The sequence below is a fragment of the Trachypithecus francoisi genome, unplaced genomic scaffold (assembly GCF_009764315.1).
Source record: "Trachypithecus francoisi isolate TF-2019V2 unplaced genomic scaffold, Tfra_2.0 Lachesis_group6, whole genome shotgun sequence".
Taxonomy (NCBI): domain Eukaryota; kingdom Metazoa; phylum Chordata; class Mammalia; order Primates; family Cercopithecidae; genus Trachypithecus; species Trachypithecus francoisi.
In genome coordinates, this window is record NW_022681471.1 from 8185331 (window position 1) to 8209259 (window position 23929).

Genomic DNA, 23929 nt, shown 5'->3' on the forward strand with positions numbered 1-23929 from the left:
TATCTTTGGAAGGCTGGATCAGAAAGCAGAATACATGGTATTTAGAGAAAGATTTTTTATTGGTATTTTTGGATTCTTCTGAGCTCTAGGTCACTCTTAATTAAGCAGTCAAAAGGCAGGTCTTTACTCACTTCCCACACTGCCATACAAAGTACAGAAAAGAACAGTCTTAAGTATATCTCATATTCCAGATAAATACTCTGGACTGTAGCGTAATCTGATTAGTGACCTTCCCTCTCTGAGACCATCAGGATTAATTCCATCTTGTCTCATCACTTTTAAGTCACCTACCTGCAGATTATTCATTGTTGCCTGATCACTTATCCACATATTGTTATATATATAACAAAATTAGACCCAGCTCTCCCTCCGTCATTAGCCCTTCTTTTCTGTCGTCTGTAACACATAGTCTGTCATTAAGAAACTCCCCAGTAGCTTCAAACTCTTCCCTTTCTCTTGTTATAACTGGAATGTGGCTGTCCTTTCATGTGAACACCAGTTTCCCTCACCTACCCCAGAGACTACAGGTGGAGTAAGTGGCCACTTTGCTCCTTTTTGTCACTTACAAATCATTTCCGTTTCTTCTTCAAAATCCAGAGCTCATTTGAAGTATAGAAATTTTCAAGAGTAGACTGACGTCACCTGAAATTCTTGACCGCATATCTCAAATGAGCAATCTTTCCATGTTGTGTGTCCTTTTCTACTGTGAAAACCAACTACTCAACACCCTATCCTCTTCTCAGTTCTTCAGAAACCCACCCTCTCATGCCTGTCATTTTATGACCTTTCCTCTTCTTTCACTGAGAGAATAGAATAATCAACAGAGAATTATTCCCTTATATCTTTACCACCAAATTCACCATCTTACCTGCATTTGTAACCATATCACAATCATTTCCTTTTCTTCTGTACAATGTATAAACATAACCTCTTCTCATGTAAGGCCAGATCTTCTACTTTTAGTATAGATCCCATCTACTAGTGCTCTGATATTCCTCTTGCATTATCAATATATATATTTTTTCTTCTGCAGTTATCCTCTTGCTCTTTACAATCATTGATTTCACTTAATCATTCAGATCAACACACAGGCATGCTCTAAATCTACCCTCTTAAAAATACACTCTTGGCTGGGCATGGTGGCTCATGCCTGTAATCCCAGCACTTTGGGAGGCTGAGGCGAGCGCTCATGAGGTCAGGAGTTTGAGACCAGTCTGACCAACATGGTGAAACCCTGTCTCTACTAAAAATACAAAAATTATCTGGGTGTGGTGGTGCATGCCTGTAATCCCAGCTACTCAGCAGGCTGAGGCAGGAGAAACGCTTGAACCCAGGAGGTGGAGATTGCAGTGAGCTGAGCTCAGGCTACTGCACTCTAGTCTGGGTGACAGAGCAAGACTCCATCTCAAAAAGAAAAAAAAAATAATTAATATAATTATCTTGGTAGGTGTGAAGTGGTATCTTATTGTGATTTTGATTTGCATTTTCCCTAATGGCTGATGATATTAAGCAGCTTTTCATGTATTTGTTGGTTATTATACATTCCTTAGATAAATGTCAGCTTATGTTCTTTACCTAACTTTTAATTGGGTGTTTTATTTTTTTGTTTTTGAGTTGTAAGAGTATTCTGCATACTAGATCTTTACCAAATATGTGATTTGCAAATATGTTTCTCCTTTGCTTCGGGTTGCCTTTCCATTTTTTTGTGAATTTTTTGCAGCAGAATTTTAGATTTGATCTAGTCCAGTTCAATCTTTGTTTGTTGCTTGTGCATTCAGTGGCATATCTAAAAAAATTTCTTGACCAAGTTCTATGTGTTTCTGACCTAGTTCTGTATGTTTCTATATGTAACTCTGACCAAATAGTCAAACCCATTCACTCAACAGATATGTTTGTGGCCACTTACTACATACCAGTCTGTACTCTATGTACTAGGAATAAAGTGATGATGGGACAGTTGTAGCAGATTGCTAGCTGATCATCAACAATCAAATTATCCTCTTCTTCTTGGTAGATTCCATTTATCCATCTCTCTTGCAGTTAAATGTGGCTATGTGAGCTCTTGCCAGAGTGGGAGTGATACATGTCCCTTTTAACCTGCCCTATAAATATTCCCATGTGCTCTCCTCCATGATCTTTTCTGCTTCCACAATTGGAATGGAGGTGGCAAAAAGTGTTATTTTGCAAATTACCTCAGTAGGGTTGTGACAAGTGTTGAATATGGGTATGGTTATAGCTATGGTTTAAATATGTTTCCTCCAAAATTCAGATGTTGCCAGTGTGATAGTATTAAGAGGTGGGGTCATTAGGAGGTGATTAGGGCATGAGGGCTCCTTGCTAATGAATAGGATCAGGGCCCTTAAAAAGAGTCTTCATACAACTTTAGACTGGCTTTTCCTTCTACCACCTTCCATGTGAAGACTGTGTTCCTCCCGACCAGAGGATTCAGTAAAAATGTATCATCTTGGAAGCAGACAGCAAGCCCTTACCAGACAACTAAACCTGCTGGCACCTTGATCTTGGACTTCTCAGCATGTGGAATTGTGAGAAATAAATTTCTGATTTTTGTAACTTACCCAGTCTCAGGTACAACAATTATTTAGCATAATTTCAGCATATATTTAGTGGTCAATAGATGTTGACTTCTGTAATTCTGATTACAGTCTTTGAATTGTCCAGTAATCATCTGAGATAGGCAGAAGGTAAGAAGCCTCACATAATTTAGCAGATAGTGAAATGAGGTCTGCACTCCTGTAGACAGAATAGCAGACTTGCTAATGGTAACAGCTTTGTCTTTCTGCACAGTTTCTCTGTTGATGAACAGAGAAATAATAATCCTAAGCTATCTTAAATAATATTTAAAGGACCATAATTTGGATTATGCTAATGTAATGAAATGCAGCTTAAACCAAAAACAATATGAGAAGCTTGGTTACAGTGGTTGTGAAAATTCTAAATTATGCTGGAACATTTTGCATTTACACAACACTTTCATAAAATAGCTCTGTAATAGAATCTGACTCCATGTTTTACATTTGACGGCTAACAACTTTCAAGACCCACCACTTCCTCTTCCTGTTCTTACCTAGATCTGATAAGAAGGCCCAGGTGATTCCTTCTTTAGGGCTTGTGTGAAGGTCAAACCATGCAAGCCCTAGTCTGTGTGGGGGACACTCATACCAGCTTTACCCCCCTAACCATCATAAAAGCCAAGCCATTTTTTTTTTTTCTCTCTGTTCTCTCAAGCATTCTTGTACCTGCTTGGAAACCTGCCCTGATCTCTCCAGAAAGCCTCATCATGTGAGTAATAAACTTTTCCATTCCCTTTTGGTGCATGTATCATCAGTTTTGACATCCAAACCAAATTTTTGGTGTGGAATCCATCCTGTCACATTGAATCTGTGAACAGGATATCTAGGCACTCTTCACAAGCACCAGGGGTCTTTTTTCTCTTGCTTCAGCTTCCTAACTGGCACTGCTACCTGATGGTGACATGCAGTTTGAGCTATTGCCTGCGGCCTAGCTTGTACTTTAAACTGTACTGCTTTGTGCAGCATTGGTAGGGTTCTACCAAGCCTGTGCTAAAGATTTCAACAACGTAAGTCAGCAGTTCAACTAATTGACATTTCAGCCCTGAGTCTTGTGTTTCAGCCTGGATCTGTGAATTCAGATTGCATCATGTGTCTCAATTCCAATATAAGGTATGACTGAAACTAGGCTCAAGGATACAACTGTTTCATTTTTACCATCAGTTGTTTCTAAACCAGGTGTTAGTGTTCTTTCTATAGACAGCTCAGGAGAAAGACTGAGAGTCTCTTCAATATACAGGCCCATTGGGTGGTCACTCATATGGAGGGAGAGCAGTTACTATTTGAAATGTTGAGAACACACTCCTAAAAGCAGATAACTCACTAGGAGCTTTAAGAATGCTTCTTACGATGCTGCTTAGGTCACTGTCACAAAGAAGATTTTGATCATCAGAGTTTTAGGGCGAAACATCCATGACACCCTTGTGGGAAAAAACAAGGGATTCATTCAACCATTTTCATGGAGGAGTCCCATAATCCTGATGATATTGACTTGACATGAGGTTCTCTGAAGGAAGAAACTTGTATGAATAAGGTAGAGAGGAATGTCCATGAATTGTATCCAGTAACCACACACACCCTGGGAAAGTTGCCTGGTAGAGGCAAGTGTTGGAGAAAAGTGAGATAACTCACATCTCTATTGAGACTTAAATATGCACACATTGGCTCAGAAGGATTTTCAATAAGGCATACAAAATACCCAGTATTGGTGAAGGCTGGGAGACAACAGAATGAATGACTGAGTGAGGTAGCCATGGGGAATGGCTTGGGGAAAACACCCTTCTAAGCCATGTGACACACCACAATTAAACTAGGAGAGATGAAGAAGGGTGAGAGATCACTTTAGAATGACCCTTAGTGGTGTTGAGGAAGCTCTGCTTTTTCTCTAACCAGACCATTTAAACTCCTCTGTACCCTGTCCCTCCCACCATGGAATTGTCAGGAGTGGTGCTTTGTGATGTCTAAGCCATGGCATTGTCAGGAGGGGTGCTTTGTGATGTCTTAGCCATCCCAGGGGTACCACTGGCAGAGGAATTTCTTGCTGGCCAATCAGAACTGAAGAATGGCATCTCATTGTCCTGAGGAGTATATAGAGAGAGAAATCAGGAGGCCTAGGGTAGGCTACTGTTGCTCTAGGGTGTCAGAGATCAGGGAAAGATAAGAGAGGCTCTTTAAGTTACCATTGATCTAGCAAGGCAGAATTCAGTGAAGAAGAGGAGCGCACTGAACGGCGGCACCATTGTGCTGAGATAGAAAATGTCCCTGAAGAAATTCAAGAGGCCATATGCTACTATTGCTGTAAGATGGCAGAGCTTTCCCAGGAGCCAAAAGGGCCTGCAGGCGTACGTTGCTACACTCTGGAAGAGGACCCTGAAGAGGAAGGAGAAGGTAGTTCAGACATGCCTGGACCATCCACGACCACAGACGAAGAAGATCCCAGCATGAAAGGGAGGAAGAGAACTACTTGTGAAGCTAAAGGTGGTGCAACCGATGAGGTCAGTTATCCCTAATTATGTGACTCTTCCTTCCCATTGATACCTAACCCATGATTCCTACCTTGTCCTTATCTGGCACAAAATCTTTCCTCAACCTGTACTCGCCATCACAAAATCTCCCTTCCCACACATTCCCCATCCACTTCTCCAAATTAATGTCTCTTTTTGGCTTACTCTGTTTTTCTTCCAGTTGCAGAAAGTGGCAAAGAAGATAAGAACATTCATTCAGCAGAATTCAGAAGGACGTAAAGCGGTCAAAAAGTCGCATGTAATAATTTTCCATCGGAGGAATAGTAAAAAGAGGGATGAAAATAAACCGAATGAGAGCCAGGAGGATTCCACCACCTCTAGTGGCAGCGTCACTTCAAGTGATACTGAGAGCCCTCTGGAAGACCAAGACCTATCTCATCTCTAGGTTAACCTCTAGAAATGATCTCCTGTGCAGAGAAACGAAATATTGCACCAGGATTCTTGGATGTTGATGATTAAAATTCAACCAAAAGATTTTGAAAAGCTCTGTGTGTCTCTGTGGTGTTTTCTAATAACCACAGAGGGAGGGAAGGAAAGAAAGGGAAGAGCATGTGTATGAGGAGGGAGGGAGTTGTGAACCTTCCAGGTTATGAGACAGGCTGGCAGCCACAGTTAGCCAGACATTGGGATTAAGAACTAGATGAAGACTGAGCACTGAAGGCAAATTTCCTGCTTAATACTTTATCCCACAGTAAAAGAGGAAAAGGAATTGGTGTTCCTGTGTATGGGGGAGGGTGGCGGTGAGGGTGTAGATAGAGAGAATTGTGATGTGTTGTGGGGTGGTAGTATGCAATAATGAGTGCGATTCCATTTTTGATGTTTGTCTGCCGCCAGATTTTAAGCTTCATCTCATTCCCTTCTCCTACCCCACATCCGGGCAAGCTGATAAAAACAGCTGGAGAGTTACTGAATTTAAAATGGAAATGAACAGACATGCCTAGCCTCAACTATCGGAATTATTCCCTTGCCTACAATCCCATACCCATGGCATCAGTTCTTTCCAAATATCCCCTACTGATCATGGACAATCTGACCTAATGAGTAATAAATTAAAATTAAGTCTTTGGTACTTGTAGTCAGCTTGAAAAATGGGACCCTATGGACTGCCTCACCCAGTTAAAATAAGTTAATAATTAACATCTTCCTCAGTTGTTTTTTTAAAAAGCCAAATCTAAATTAAAATATAATCTTCAGTAATTGAAACCCATTATATAAGACCTATTTAGAGAATTAGACCTATATAGATGAGTACCCTCACTGCTTATGCGTTTAACAGCCAAATTTGGATTGTTCTTAACTCTGGAAAATATAAATGGTGCCTCAGTGTATATTACTGTAACCTTAATGTCATGGTCCCCCTCATCAGGTCTTCATACCTAATATTATTCAAATTACTGATTGCATCCAATACGTAGCTGGTAAATAATTTGCAGTAATAGCAAAGCATTTGGCTAAATGTTCTGTTCAGTTTCTGTTTCAACAGCCTCTCACCGGCATTGTACTTACCTTCACCTTAAAAGGGACACGATACAACTCTACCAGGGTACTTGGTGGGGTATCTTTCCACTCCTGTCATCTCATATAATCTTCACAGGCAGAATGTTAACTATATCTAGATTTTCTTAGATGCTCAGGTATGACATTACACTGATGACAACCTCTTCTGAGGAGTTTCCTATGACACACTTCTTCAGGACATAAAAATGTTAGCAAAAAAGATCACAAAAAGGAGATCAGCCATCGCCCCCACACGTAGTACATAGCCACACTACGTCAGTTAAATTTCTGAAAATTATTTGGTAATCTGAGGGATGCTCCAATTCAATAGTGTCAAGAAAAAGCTTTTAGTCTCAGCACCCACATTTTTAAAACAAGTCTAATATCATTTAGACATTTTTGGATCCCAGAGGTCATATATTCCCTACATAGAAATTTATTTAAGTTTATTCATTCTTTCACTTGTAAATTGGTCCATCTTGAATGAGGCCACGTGCAACAAAATGCTCTGGAATTTGTCTAAATTGCCGTGCAGCAGGCACTTGTGTTAGGGACCCCCAGAGACTTCTTCACTGTGGAGATTTTAGCAACCTCACTTCATACTTACTGAAGTCACCGTACCAGCAATGATAGGCATTAGTTGACCATGGGCTTCTGATACAAGGAACTGCTCTGTTTGGCTTTATACTATATTCCATTCGTGTGGCAACTGGTGGCAACCTACTGGGTTTTGACCAGAAATGTAAGCTCTCTTAGGCCCTGAACCTGTGACCCTCAACATCTAGTTGTTCATTATACCTGGGTAATGGAAGTAGCACTCAGTTCATCATGGCTAGTGACACTTCCTCACTACGGGATGGAGCCACACCTGATTTTTCTGTATATTCCCACCTACAGGAGATGGTAACTCCTCTGTCCTCAGTCCCTCACTAGATTCCACAGTTCTGGAAGAGGACATTGCTCTCTCAGACTCCTTGGATAACCAGGGAGTCCCTTAGAATCAACAGAGTGACTACCAAAGGGTTATTCCATCGGCCAAACTTTAAACAGTCATCTTAACACTGGATGTCCTGGCCAATAATTGACCTCATCTGAACATTTTTAGAGACCTTTGAGCTATTGTCAATGGTCTGACTCTTTGGTCTGACCATCGAGAAAACAATTCTTTATCCAGGGTTGCCCCATTTTGGGTAAAGAACTGTTGAAATATTTTGACTCATAGATACCCCAAATATAAATTAAGATTATACATTTCTCTGTACATATCAAAACCACAATACCATGTTCTTACCAAGGCACTCCTTTGTGTTTGCTGTTCTAGACTTTGGGAGTTCCAGACATCATTGATAGTGACCAAGATACTCATTTCACTTTTTAAAACAAACATTCAGTTCTTGAACAAAGCAAGGGAACTTATACCTTCCTTGTTGATTTTAGGCAGCAGGCCTCATAGAATGTTATGTAAACTAGTTCAAAATAAAATACAACATGGCGAATTTCAGTTGACAGTCAAGCATCAGGGCTGAAGTTTCATACAGACTTACTCTATTTTTGTTGTTTGACTCATGTAAATAATAATCTTTATTGTACCCTCTTGGTGCATGTGTGGCACCATTAGTCTTGACTTTAAAACCAAATTTTGAGTGTTGGGTACAAATTCCACTTCTTCAGGATGACTACAAGAAGCTCATGTACTGCACACAATATGCGTTTATGCATATGTATTTATGCATTTATCTAATATATGCATTAATGGTCATATGAATATGACACTTTATTGTACCAATGTCTCAGGAAACAAATGTTTTATGGAGTGCCTGATATGTGTCGGACCTGTTCTAGATCCTGGACTCACAGTTAAGAACATACAGTCTGTAGTTGTGCAGTTGTTTAATTTATATTTACGTGGGCAAAGGGAAGGTTGAGAATGGTAGTGGTGGGACAGAGGCCAACATTTTACTTAGGAGATGTGGGAAAAATCTTCTCTGAGGAGTTGACTTTTGAATTCAGAACTAAACAATGGATAGAATCTGCTATGTGAGGACTTCATAAACAACATCTTAGATAGAAAGAAGAGCAAGTAGCAATGTCATGAAGTAAGAATAAGAACAATGTGTTGAGGAGCAGCAAATAGGCAAGTATGCCTGGCGTAGAGTGAGAGGAGGAAGAATGGAAATAGACAACTGAGACTAGAGAGCTTGGCAAAGATGAAGACACGTAGAGACTCACAGGTAAGAACTTGGGTTTTATTTTATATGTAGTGGAAAGCCATTTTGGCTTTGATGCATGATAGTGATGTAGATTTATTTAATTTTTAGAAAGATCACTGGATGTTGTGGATTCGATAAGACCACAGACGTGACAGATTGTAGCAACAATGCATGTATAAGATTATATTGGCTAAGACTAGGGTTGTAGCAGAAAGAATATAGCTTAGTATCTAACATAGCAGTTTAGAGCATAGGCTTTGAAGTTTGACCTCATTTTAAAGCCTCACCACCTAAAGGCTATTTGTCCCTAAGCAAGTTCTTTAACCTCTGTAAGGATTAATTTCCTGATGTATAAAATGAGATGATAATGGTATGCCTCTATGTCTTAGGGTCACTCTGGAATTGAATGACGTAATTTATGTAATAAACCTGGTACTATATTAGACACATAATAGGCACTTGATAAAATGGCTACTGTTATTAACATCAATAATATAAGTAGATAAATAAATAAAAGCAAGCTACTTCTTGATTTTCTTTGCCAACTCTCCAAGAGCTAGCATGTCATGTATAAGCTGCTGTTAACTCATGATTATTGACTGCTTATTTGTTTTTATTGAAGACACAATTATCTTTGGTCACCTGTGCTCAATAGCTTGGCATTCTGGTACCCTTATGTATTAGTTCATTCTCACACTGCTATGAAGAAATACCCAACACTGGGTGATTTATAAAGAAAGAGGTGTTAATTGGCTCAGAGTTCCGCATGGCTGGGAAAGCCTCAGTCATGGTAGAAGGAAAGCAAACACATCCTTCTTCACAAGGCAACAAGAGAGAGGTACTGAGCAAAAGGGAAAAAAGTCCCTTATAAAACCATCAGGTCTCGTGAGAACTCACCCACTATCATGAGAATAGCATGAGGATAACTGACCCCATGATTCGATTACTTCCAACCAGGTCCCTCCCACAACATGTGGGGATTATGGGAACTACAGTTCAAGAAGAGATTTGGGTGGGGACACAGCCAAACCGTATAACCTTAGACACTTCATAATAAGTGGTTGTATGTGGCTTATGATTAACTTATAAAATGAAGTTGTGGTAGTGGCTGATCTATGACATTTTCTCTTTGGGCCTGATGAATCATCATTTGAACACCTCTCCTCTCTAACCTCCTTCCACAGGCCTAACCCAACTGCAAACAAGTTGCTTAACTTAGATTTCTTTGGTGATTTTCTTTTTTCTGTTAAATGCATATTTGAGTGTTTCTTCATTCAGAAAACAATGTTTCCCTTTTTTGAAGCCAGGTCTCATTTTATTACTTTCAAACCAGAACTTTCTCTAAATATCTTTGTCCCTTAGTACTTTTAGTTGTTTCCCCCATGCTTTTCTCCTGGACATCTGATGTCTCACGAGATATGATGGTTTTTATAAATGGGAGTTCCCCTGCATAAGATTTCTTGCCTGCTTCCATGTAAGACGTGATTTTGCTCCTCATTTGCCTTCTGCCATGATTGTGAGGCATCCCCAGTGATGTGGAACTGTGAGTCAATTAAACCTCTTTCCTTTATAAATTACCCAGTCTTGGGTTTGTCTTTATTAGCAGCAAACTAATACAGCAACAGACTAATACAGCAAATTGGTACCGCAGAGAGTGGAGCACTACTGTAAAGATACCCAAACATGTGGAAGCGTCTTTGGAACTTGGTAACAGGCGTAAGTTGGAACAGAAGAGGACAGGAAGATATGGAAAACTGTGGAACTTCCTAGAGACTTGTTGAATGGCTTTGACCAAAATGCAGATAGTGATATAGACAATAAAATCCAGGCTGAGGTGGTCTCAGATGGAGACGGGGAACTTGTTGGGAACTGGAGTAAAGGTCATTCTTACTGTAGAAAGAGACTTATGGCATTTTGCCTCTGCCCTAGAGATCTGTGGAACTTTGAACTTGAGAGAGATAATTTAGGGTATCTGGCAGAAGAAATTTCTAAGCAGCAAAGTGTTCAAGAGGAAACATAGCATAAAATGTTGACAAGTTTGCAGCCTGACAATGCAATAGGAAAGAAAAATCTATTTTCTGGGGAGAAATTAAAGCCAGCTCCAAAAATTTGCATAAGTAACGAGGAACCAAATGCTGATTGTCAAGACAATGGGGAAAGTGACTCCAGGACTTGTCAGAGACCTTCATTGCAGCCCCTTCCATCACAAGCCTGGAGGCCTAGAAGAGAAAAATGGTTTCCTGGGCCAGGTCCAGGGACCCTCTGCTGTGGCAGCCTCTTGACTTGGTGCCTGCTTCATAGGCACTTCAGTCCAGGGTTAAAAGTGGCCAAGGTACATCTCAGGCCATTGCTTCAGAGGATGCAAGTCCTAAGCCTTGATAGCTTCCACATGATGTTGGTCCCGCGGGTATGTGGAAGACAAAAATTGAGATTTGGGAACCTCTGACTAGATTTCAGGGGATGTATGGAAACACGTGGCGTCCAGGCAGAGGTGTGCTGCAGTGGTGGACCCCTCATGGAGAACCTCTGCTAGGGCTGTGCGGAAGGGAAATGTGGGGTCAGAGCCCCCACACAGAGTCCCCACTGGGGCACTGCCCCGTGGAGCTGTGGGAACCAGACCCCAGAATGGTAGATCCACGGACAGCTTGCACCGTGCATCTAAAAAAGCTGCAGACACTCAATGCCAGCCTGTGAAAGCAGCTGGGAGAGGGGCTTTACCCTGCAAAGTCACAGGGGTGGAGCTGCCCAAGACCATGGGGTCCACCTCTGGCATCAGCGTGAACTGGATGTGAGACATGGAGTCAAAGGAGGTCATGTTGGAACTTGAAGGTTTAATGACTGCCCTGTTGGATTTTGGACTTGCATGGGGCCTGTAGCCCCTTTGTTTTGGCCAATTTCTCCCATGTGGAATGGGTGTCTTTACCCAGTGCCCATACTGACATTGTGTCTCGGAAGTAACTAACTTGCTTTTGATTTTACAGGCTCATAGGCAGAAGGGATTTGCCTTGTCTCAGATGAGACCTTGGACTGTGGACTTTTGAGTTAATGCTGAAATGAGTTAAGACTTTGGGGGACTGTTGGGGAGGAATGATTGGTTTTGAAATGTGAGGACCTGAGATTTGGGAGGGGCCAGGGGCAGAATGATATGGTTGGCTGTGTCCCCCACCCAAATCTCACCTCAAATTGTAATAATTCCCACATGTCAAGGGTGGGGCCAGGTGGAGATAATTGCATCATGGTGACTTCTGCCCTACTGTTCCCATGGTAGTGAATACATCTCAGGAGATCTGATGGTTTTATAATTGGGAGTTAACCTGCACAGGCTCTCTTGCCTGCTGCCATGTAAGATGAGACTTTGCTTCTTATTTGCCTTCTGCCATGATTGTGAGGCCTCCCCAGCCTTGTGGAATTGTGAGTCCATTAAACCTCTTTCCTTTATAAATTACCCAGTCTCAGTTATGTCTTTATTAGTAATATAAGGACAGACTAATACCCTATCTTTCCACATTATTGTCATTTAGAACTATAATTAACATGCTTTGGGCCGGGCACGGTGGCTCACACCTGTAATCCCAGGACTTTGGAAGGTTAGGTGGGTAGATCATGAGGTCAGGAGTTCGAGACCAGCCTGGCCAATATGGTGAAACCCCACCTTTAATAAAAATACAAAAATTGGCCAGGCGTGGTGGTGTGCGCCTGTAGTTCCAGCTACTCAGGAAACTGAGGCAGAAGAATTCTCTTGAATCCAGGAGGTAGAGGTTGCAGTGAGCCAAGACCATGCCACTGCACTCCAGCCTAGGCGACAGAGTGAGTCTCCGTCTCAAAAACACACAAACAAACAAAAAGCCAAGCTGTTTACTGCTTTTTACATGTCACTGATGAGCAATTAAAATAGGGCTACCTGTTTTTCCTTCCTCTTTGAAGTAATTGCTTTCTCTTCCCCACCTATATCTGGTGAGTGATGAAAGCTTAATCATTCTTCAAGGCTAAGATCAAATGTTGCCCCCACCCTGATGTGTCCCCACCACCAACCCCAGCAGAGTTAGTGGCGCCTGTTGTCCTACTACTACTTGTGTTAGAGCAGTTGCCATGTTGTATTAAAATCATTGATTTACAACTTTGTCTCCCCCATCATGCAATATACACCAGGAAGAAGCATATTTCATTCATTTTTGTAATTGCAACCACCTTAATACACTTATCACAACATCATGATGGCTGCTCAATATATGTTTGATGAATAAATGGAAGACAAAACAATCATCAATTTTATACATGTTAGATTATTTTCTGAATCTGCTGTATAATGTTTTATTTAGAAATGTTGCTATGGTTTGAATGTGTCCCCAAAATTACATGTATTGAAAATATAATCCTCAGATTCCTATGTCAATAGGAGGTGAGGTATTTCGGAAGTAACTAGGATTAGATAAGTTCATCAGGATGGAGCCCCTATGATATGGGAATAGTCGTTTTATAGGAAGAGGTAGAGATACCTAGGCTGACTCCAATGCTGTTGCCCTCTCACCACGTGATGCCCTCTCTCACCTTACGATGTAGCAAGAAGGCCCTCACTAGATACTAACACCACGCTCTTGGACTTCCCAGTTCCAGAAACATGAGCCAAATAAACTTTTTTTTTTTTTTTTTGGACATGGACTCTTGCTCTGTCACCCAGGCTGGAGTGCAGTGGTGTGATCTCAGCTCACTGCAACCTCTACCTCAGGTTCAAGCAATTCTTCTGCCTCAGTCTCCTGAGTAGCTGGGACTACAGGCATCTGCCACAATGCCCAGCTAATTTTTTTTTGTATTTTTAGCAGAGACAGGGTTTTACCGTGTTAGCCAGGATGGTCTGAATCTCCCGACCTCATGATCCGCCTGCCTTGGTCTCCCAAAGTGCTGGGATTACAGGCGTGAGCCACCACGCCCAGCCATAAACTTCTATTGTTTATAATTTAGCCGGTATGTAGTATTATATTTTAGTAAGATAAAATGGATTAACACAAAGGTTAAAGCTTAAAATCATTTAAAAATTTTATTTAAAAAAATCGGGGTGGGATGCGGTGGCTCACACCTGGAATCCCAGCATTTTGGCAGGCTAAGGCAGGTGGATCATGAGATCAGGAGTTCAAGACCAGTCTGACCAATATGGGGAAGCCCCATCTCTACTAAAAACACAAAAATTAGCTGGGCATGGTGGTACGTGCCTGGAGTCCCAACTACTCAGCAGGCTGAGGCAGGAGAATCACTTGAACTTGGGAGGTGGAGGTTGCAGTTGAGCCGAGATTGCACCACTGCACTCCAGCCTGGATGACAGAGCAAGACTCTGTCTCAAAAAAAAAAAAAAAAAAAAAAAATTCAAGTTATAAGAAAGAAAGTTTAAAAATGCATAAAACACTGAATACTAAAAATATCCAGCAATATGCACAAAATATTGGCAACTATCTTTTCATATATACATAGCTCTATACATATAAAAACTCGTGAATTTATGTAAGTAGAGTTATATATACACATATATATGTGTGTATATGTATATATTTTTTGTAATGTTTAGAAAGACCATCTCTACAAAATTTTGTATTTCTTTACTCTCTCCTCCAACTGGATAACCAGCGTTAAAAGGTGATTGTGCCAATCCATATCTTTGCCAATTTCATGTAGTAATATAGCATATATACATATACATACACCTGTACAGAAGCACTATTTCACTCTTTAATGCATCTTGCTTATATAACTTAGAAACACTTCATAAAAATCTTTCCACATTTTCTGGTATAGAATTATCATGCTTTTAAATGTAGTCATGTGAATGGGGATGGCTTGAATGAAAGACAACTTATGAAGCCATTTCTCTGTTGCAGACATTCAGGTTGATTCCAGTTTTTGGCCACTGCACTGTATTGGTCTTCTTTGGTTACCATAACACAATACCACAGAATGGGCTGTTCAAACAACAGAGGAGACCAGAAATCTGAGATTAGGGTGCCGGTATGATGAGTTCTGGTGATTATTTTTTTTCCTATTTATAGACAGTGGCCTTCTCATTGTGTCCTCATACGGAAGGGAGAGCAAGCTCTCTAATGTCTGTTATAAGGACACTAATTCTATCGGATAAAGGCCCCAACCTTATGAAGTCATCTAATCTGAATTACTTCCTTAGAGGCCCCATCTCCAAATACAACCATGGAGGGTGTATTAGTTAGTTTTCCCACTGCTATAAAGATACCACTTGAGACTACATAATTCATAAACTAAGGAGATTTAAGTGACTCACATTTTCTCATGGCTGGGGAGGCCTTAGGAAAATTACAATCATGGCAGAAGTGGAAGCAGGCACATCTTACGTGGTGGCAGGCGAGAGAGCCAGAGAGCGAAGAAGGAACTTGCCAATAACAAAACTATCAGATCTCATGAGAACTCACTCACAATCATGAGAACAGCATGGGTGAAACCACCCCCATGATTTAATCACCACTCACCAGCTTCCTTCCTCAACACCTGGGGATTGCAATATGAGATGAGATTTGGGTGGAGACACAGAGACAAACCATTTCATTCTGCCACTGGCTCCTCCCAAATCTCATGTCTTTTCACATTTCAAAACGAATTATGCCTTTCCAACAGTCCCCCGAAGTCTTAACTCATTTCAACAGTAACTGAAAAGTCCACAGTCCAAACTCTCATCTGAGACAAGGCAAGTCCCTTCTACCTATGAGCCTGCAAAATCAAAAACAAGTTAGTTACTTCCCAGACACTATGTGGGTAAGGTATTGGCTAAATGTTCTAATTCCAAATTGGAGAAATTGGCCAAAACAAAGTGGCTACAGGCCCCATGCAAGTATGGAATCCAACAGGGCAGTCATTATATGTTAAAGCTCCAAAATGATCTCCTTTGACTCCATATCTCACATCCAGGTCACTCTGGCACAAGAGGTGGGTTCCCATGATCTTGGACAGCTCTGCCCCTGTGGCTTTGCAGGGTATAGCCCCACTCTCAGCTGCTTTCACAGGCTAGCATTGAGTATCTGGCTTTTCCAGGTGCACAATGCTAGCTGTCTGTGGATCTATCATTTTTGGATCTGGAAGATGGTGGCCTTCTTCTCACATTCTACTAGACAGTGTCTCAGTGAGAACTGTGTGTGGGGGCTCCAACCCCACATTTACCTTCTGCACTGCCCTAGCAGAGGTTCTCCATGTGAGCTCCACCCCTGCGGCAAACTTCTGCCTGGACAAACAGGTATTTCCATAAATCCTCTGTAATCTAGGCAGAGGTCCCCAAGCCTCAATTTTTGAGTTCTGTGCTCCCACAGACCCAACACCACACACCCTCTGAAACAATGGCCCGAGCTGTACCTTGGTCCCTTTTAGCCAAAGCTGGAGCTGGAGCAGCTGGGTCACAGAGCATCAAATCTTGATGCTGCACACAGCAGCGGGCCATGGGCCTGGCCCATTAAACCAGTTTTTTCTTCTTGGCCTCTGGACCTGTGATGGGAGGGGCTGCCAGCAAGATCTCTGAAATGCCCTGGAGACATTTTCCCCATTGTCTTGGTGATTAACAATAGGCTTTTCATTACTTATGCAAATTTCTGCAACTGGCTTAAATTTCTCCCATGGGAAATGGATTTTTCTTTTCCATTGCATTGGCAGGTTGCAAATAATCCAAACTTTTATGCTCTACTTCCTCTTGAACACTTGGCGGCTTAGAAATTTCTTCTGGAAGGTACCATAAAGCATCTCTGTCAAGTTCAGAGTTCCACAGATCTCTAGGGCAGGGGCAAAATACCACCAGTCTCTTTGTTAAACATAGCAAGAGTGATTTTTACTCCAGTTCCCAATAGGTTTCTCATCTCCATCCGAGACCACCTCAGCCTGGACTTCATTGTTCACATCACTATCCACATTTTGGTCAAAACCATACAACGAGTCTCTAGGAAGCTCCAAACTTTCTCACATCTTCCTGCCTTCTTCTGAGCCCTCCAAACGGTTCCAACCTCTGCCCATTATCCAGTTCCAAAGTCACTGTCACGTTTTCAAATATCTTAATAGCAGCACCCCACTCTCTGTGCTATCAATTTACTGAATTAGTCCATTTTCACACTGCTATAAGGATATTCTCAAGACTGGGTAATTCATGAACAAAGGAAGTTTAATCGACTCACAGTTCTGCGTGGCTCGGGAGACCTCAGGAAACTTACAATCATGGTGGAAGGGAAAGCAGGCACATCTTACATGGTGGCAGGTGAGAGAGCCAGCAAACGAGTTAGAAATTTGCCAAACACTTACAAAACCATTAGATCTCGTGAGAATTCACTCATGATCATGATAACAGCATGAGAGAAACCACCCCCATTATCCCAATCATCCCCCACCAGATTACCCTCTCAACACCTGGGGATTACAATTCGAGATGTGATTTGGGTGGGGATACACAGTCAAACCATATCAGGGGGATTAGGGCTTCCACACATGAATTTTGGGAGGACGTAAATATATAGTCCATACCTCTCATGTGCTGCATACTAGTATTTCAGTCAATGATGCACTGCATATACTATGATGTTTTCATAAGATTATAATAGAGTTGAAAAGTTCCTTTTGCCTAGTAACATTGTAGCAAAATGCAATATTCATATTTGTGGTAATTCCGGTATAAACAAACCTACTCTGCTGCCAGTAATATAAATGTGCAGTTCATAAAATTATGTGTAGTAAATAATATTTGATGATGACAACAAACAAGTATTTTGCTGGTTATATATTGTGAAAGGAAAATAAATCTTGGGACCCCAAAATCACTAAGCTAAAGAAAAAAGTTAAGCTGGGAACTGCTTAGGGCAAACCTGCCTCCTATTCAATTCAAAGTCATTTTTCTACTGACTGAGATAAATGTGTATCTGATTACCTCCTTTGGAAAGGGTAATCAGAAACTCAAAAGAACACAACCATTTGTTTCATCTACCTGTGATCTGGAAGCCCCTTCCTTTGCTTTGAGTTGTCCCACCTTTCTGGAGTGAACCAGTGTTCATCTTACATATATTGATGGATGTCTTGTGTTTCCCTAAAATGTATAAAACCAACCTGTACCCTGACCACCTCGGGCACATGTCGTCAGGACCTCCTGAGGCTGTGTCATGGGGTGTGCATGCTGAACTTTGGCAAAATAAACTTCCTAATTGTCTGAGACCTGTATCAGACATTTTGGGTTCACAGTATTCACTATGCTATCTGTAATTTTCATCACTATTTTAGAATGTACTTCTTCTGAAAGAATGTTAACTCTAAAACAGTCTGAGGTCAGTCCTTCAGGAGGTATTCCAGAATGAGGCGTTGTTATCATAAAAGATGACAGCTCCTTGCCTGTTATTGCCACTGAAAAACTTCCAGTGGGACAGGTTGTGGAGGTGGACAACAGTGATATTGACAATCCTGACCCTGTGTAGCCCTAGGCAAATGTGTGTTTATGTCTTCAAAGAAAAAGTTTAAAAAGTAAAATAAATTTAAAAATAGAGGAAAGCTTATAGAATAAGGATATAAATAATTAAGATATGTTTGTACAGCTGTGTAATGTGTTTATTTTTTAAGCTAAATGTTATTACAAAGGATTCAAAAAGTTGAACCCGTATAACGTAAAAAAGTTACAGCAAGATAAGGTTAATTTATTATTGAAGGAAGAAAGCTGTTTTTAATATATTTAGTGTAGTCTAAGTGTTCAATTTTTATAAAGTCTGTAGTAGTTTACAATAAGGCCTTCACATCCATTCACCACTCACTCAAAGACTCACCCAGACTAACTTCCAGTCCTGTAAGCTCCATTCATGGTAAGTGCCCTATACAGGTGTACCATATTTGTCTTTTATACCATACATTTACTTTAAGTTTTCTATGTTTAGGTCCACAAATACTTTCCATTGTGTTACAATTGCCTATGTATTCAGTACAGTAAAATGCTGTACACATTGTAGCCTGGGAGAAATAGGCTGTACCATATAGCTTAGGTGTATAGTATGCTATACCATCTAGGTTTGTGTATGTACACTCTATGATGTTTACACAATGATGAAAGCTGCCTAACAACACGTTTTTCAAAACACATTCCCACAGTTAAGCGGTGCATGATTGTATATGTACGGATTCCTACAAATCGAGATAAAACAGAAACAGAAATGAGCTAATAAAAAATTATGCAAGTGTTTAATAACTTTTTCTTTAATAAGATGATTCAGAGGATAAGCATACAAATAACTAGTAAACACTTAGAAAGGTTAATTGCGTTTGTATCCTGGAAAATGCAAAGTGTTTCTTATTCATGTTTGTAAATATATGAATGATTCTCATGCAAGAAATATTAGTGGTAAATGACACTCCTGGCTTGTTTGGTGCCAGATACTATGCTAAACACTTTACCTGAATTATTTCATGTTATCGTGAAACAGCATTTTGGGATACACATCCTTAACCCCAAGCTACAGATGGGGAATCTGAGAACCAGTGAGGTTAGGTAAGATGTACCGCTTAAAGTCATATAGGTTACAAATAGTAAATCTGAGCCAGAACCTGGATCTAGATCACACATATCTGTGGCCTCTCATTACTGACAGCAACAGCAGATACATTCAGTAGGTAGTAGACACTGTTCTAAACAATATGAATTAATGAATTTAATTCTACAGCAGGCTTATTAATAGCATAAGTAGCAGTCAGTAGAATCAAAATTTCAATTCTGGAAGACTGACTCTAAAGTCCACAGCCATAATCCACACTAAAATGCAAAGAGCTAAAACCTGCTGCTTGGGGAGATTCAGAGTCTGAAACAGAAATTTGTCTTTGACCTTTTAAAAAATATTTGTTTGAGACATAGGCGCAGACAGGTATATTATTCTGCACAGACACACATTAGGGTGTGTTATCATTGGGGGAAAACAACTGCTCTTATTGACAGGATTAAAAACAAGTGAAACAAGTGACAAGTGACCCTACTGTAGGAAATGCCAGCAACTGTGGGTTTTTTTTGTTTTGTTTTGTTTTTTTGACAGAGTTTCGCTCTTGTTGCCCAGGCTGGAGTGCAGTGAGTTGATCTCGGCTCACTGCAACCTCTGCCTCCCGGGTTCAAGCGATTCTCCTCCTGGAGCCTCCCTGAGTAGCTGGGATTACAGGCATACACCACCACGCCTGGCTAATTTTGTGTTTGTAGTAGAAACGGGGTTTCTCCATGTTGGACAGGCTGGTCTCCAACTTCCAACCTCAGATGATCCGCCGGCCTCGGGCTCCAAAGTGCTGGGATTACAGGCGTGAGCCACCGTGCCTGGCAACCAGCAACTGTTAATAAGGACTGCTTTTCATTTACATTGAGTAAAACAAGAAAAAAGTGGAATTTCATCATTTTCATTTCAACTCGATTACATTCTCAATGACCTCCCTGCAACTTTCTGCATTAACTCAGTGGTAGTAAATAGTTTGCCAGCTATTGACAAACGTTAATAAATTGTTCTACATCAAGAGCAACAAATATTCCTCACTTGCATATTACACAGTGGTGGCAAAAGTGCAAAAATAAAACCATGTAATCCTTGTGCTCTCTAATCAGTTGTGAATGAAGTTAATTTGAGAACTTTCGGAATGAGAAGCCAGGTTTTTGCCAAACAACAATCACAAAAAGCATTACCCTTTTGCCACTGACAGGAAAGTTCAAAAATTCCATCATGTTCCAGTTTCTCAGCAGTTGATAAAGGTTAATAAAACAAGGTTTTAGGAAGACTGTGTTTGTACATTTTTTATGCTCTTAAAGGACAGTTCTCATTAGCTCCACATGGCTCAGTTCTCATACTCTTCTCATATTTCAACTGGAGCGTGTCCCTACTTCCTGTTTTGCATGAACCAATAAACTGTGGATAGAGCTCCCAATTATGATAGCTGAGAAGAGAGATGATGCCCTTTAAGTAATCTTAGCCAGTGACAGTAAATGGTAGGAGGAGATAAGAGTTGCACTAAAGTCTCATGGGAAGAGAACATCTGTTTTGTGGAATTATAAACATTAAATTAGAATGAGCAATTGATTATTTTGTAGAATTCCCGAGGTACTTGGGTAGCAAATTTTTTATGGGATTTTACAAATGGCAAGTGCTTTCTTCCAGGTTCAGGAAATGTTATATCTCATATTTAACAGTGTCTGTATGTTTCATTCTCTTATACCTCAGCAATTTGATATTTACATATGAATAATGCTGTTGTTTCAGAAAGTATTATATTAATTTTCAAATTATTTTGAGAATATGCTACATGGCAAAATACTATACCTTTAAGAAAATAAGTGCACTTTTAGCTTACAAAAAATAAAAACTTATTTGAGTTCACAAAAATAACTTATTTCTGAGTAATTATAATTTTTTCTAACTTAATTTCTCTGGACTTCACTTTTTCATCTTCAAAATGTGAAGATAGTGCATATATTCCTGGTTTTGTAGGGAGGATTAGAGGAACTATTTCATATAAAATGCTTATACTGTATAGTGCATAATAAGTACTCAACAAATATTAACTGTTAGTACTGTCATTTTAGTATATTTATTATTATTAGGCAGTTTAATAGCTTATTAGATAAGGTTTATGCAGGTAACAAAATACATGTGGACCTCGACAGCTCATTTGGAAACTATTTCTCATAATATATTGTAGACAACGTGAAGAAATATAAGCATGATTGTGTTTCTGACTGACTGCATTATACCTGATCGTACTGTAATACAACTAGAGAGAGATTTATAATTGTATACCACAGGACACTAGCTCAAACCTTGTCCTGATTATGATTATTTTCAGTGAGTTAGATAAAGTAGTTAAGTATTTGCTCATCAAATTCATGGATAAAGTTGTAAGGGAGAGCAAGTAGTTTTGGTGAGGGAATTAGAATGTGAAAACATATTGGCAAGCTGGGACGATAGACAAAATATATCAGAATGAAATTTAATAAAAATTGATATAAATCTACACCCTTGGGATCAAAAATCCAGTCCACATATTCATATTTGGGGGCATCATTTCGTAGCAGCACTTGTAGAAGACAGTTTAGTGTCAGTGGTAAACTCAATATGAATCACAGTATAATTTATGTCATTTTCCAAAAGAAAGAATGCTATCTTAGACTGCATAAATGAAAAGTGTAGTGACTAAAATGAGAGAGACCCTTAACTTCACTTTGTCCAATAGTAATTAACAGTCTACTCAGTTTCGAGAGGAGTTAAAATGTTTAACGTGAATAGTAAGAAATGAAGACTCTTCAGAGTAGAATGATTTTTCAAAATGATGGAAGGAACTGAGGCTATCTAACCTGGAGAGGGACGACTAAGGTGGGACAGGGCATCTGTTCTCTGAAGATCAGTTATGTGTGGGATTGTTGGACATTTAAAAGGTAAGAATAATGTTCTGCCATTCTGTTATCTTCCACTCGGGGGAAAAGATAAAAAACACTATTGTTAAGAGTCTTAAATGTGAGTGCTGTAGAGGCAGAAAAACAAAGGGCTGGAAAATGATAGCAGTAGAGAGTTTTTACTTTATTTTAGGTTACCAGAAAAGACTTCTGAGGAGGTGAGTTTTGAGATAAGAACTGAAAGATGAGTAAATGAGATAAAGATATTCCAGGAAACAAGAATCACAAGAATAACAAAAATGGTTTTATTGATTTGTTCAAGGAATAAATTTAGGCCAATGTGGATGATGATTAGGAAGAGAAGGACAAAGTTATTACACACAAAGACACAATGTAAAAAGTAATGTCTTGGCTGGGCGCAGTGGCTCAAGCCTGTAATCCCAGCACTTTGGGAGGCCGAGGCGGGCGGATCACGAGGTCAGGAGATCGAGACCCTCCTGGCTAACACGGTGAAACCCCGTCTCTACTAAAAATACAAAAAACTAGCCGGGCGCGGTTGCGGGCGCCTGTAGTCCCAGCTACTCGGAGGCTGAGGCGGGAGAATGGCGGGAACCCGGGAGGCGGAGCTTGCAGTGAGCCGAGATCGCGCCACTGCACTCCAGCCTGGGCGACACAGCGAGACTCCGTCTCAAAAAAAAAAAAAAAAAAAGTAATTAATGTCTTATTTTATGTGGGTTCTTTTAATGGAAAACACACAATGTATTATATGTCTCCTAAATCTTGAGTAACACACCATGTTAGTGTATATGACTTTATTCTTGAACAACTTTCTGCATTTTCTTCCACATTATGGACATATTATTTTATTATTGAATATAACATTTTATTATTCATAGCCCTATGCAAATTTCTATTTTTTTTGGTTAAAAATTTCACCTATTTTCTCATTTATTGAGTAGTTTATCATTTCCTTAATGATTTATTGAAGATTTTTATGTGCCAGATAGTAATCCTTTGTCTAGTATATGCACTGAAAATATTTTTTCCTAGTTAGTGATTTGCCTCTTCATTCACTTTGTTAATTCTTTTCAAGAAAAGAAGTTCTTCTATGTAACGTAGTAAAATTGATCATTGTTTTCTTTTAGCAATTGTTTTGAATGTATAGAAGATGTGATTATAGACAAGATCATATAGGGAGAAAAGGTACAGAGAAAAGAGAGGGAGGCTAAGACCAGGTCTTGAAATCTTCATGATTTACTGTCTCCATTTTGTGTTTCAGATGAAACATTTGAGAAAAGCCCAATTTATTTTCCTCTGAAGATAACTTGTGCGCCTGCTTAGATGATTATAGATTTTTTGTGCTTGTACTTCAAAAACAGTTTGCCAGTTTATGGCTAACCCCGGTTGTCTTTTCATTGACTTTTCTAATCACATGATGAGACTTTTCAAAGTATTTATTCAGCTTTTCCACTAGTTCAGAAACAACGATGCCTTGGATTAAATAGCGTCAGTTTCATGACTTCTTGTTTCTTCTTCTGGACACTGCATACCTGGATCTGTCCATACCTACAATCCTCTGTCATCATTTTCATTTCTTCATTCTCTGTCTCTACATTGTGGTGAAGTTTCTTAAGCCTGTCATTCTCATTGCTAGCTTGACTGCTGATGTTTTTATTTGTCTCTTTACTGCTTCAAGCAAAGTTTTCATTTTGCCATTAAAATTTGATGTTGTTTTTAAAT

At 40.0% G+C, this 23929-nt stretch overlaps 1 protein-coding gene across 1 annotated transcript; it reads left to right on the forward strand.

Annotated features, from left to right (window-relative positions):
• Positions 1–4774: 4774 nt before the first annotated feature.
• On the forward strand, positions 4775–5561 carry LOC117078424 (the record flags this gene model as incomplete). Its single annotated transcript, XM_033201983.1, has 2 exons — positions 4775–5083; positions 5274–5561. Coding segments are annotated over 2 exons (534 nt in total), but the record flags the coding sequence as incomplete, so codon positions are not given.
• Between the last annotated feature and the right edge of the window lie 18368 nt (positions 5562–23929).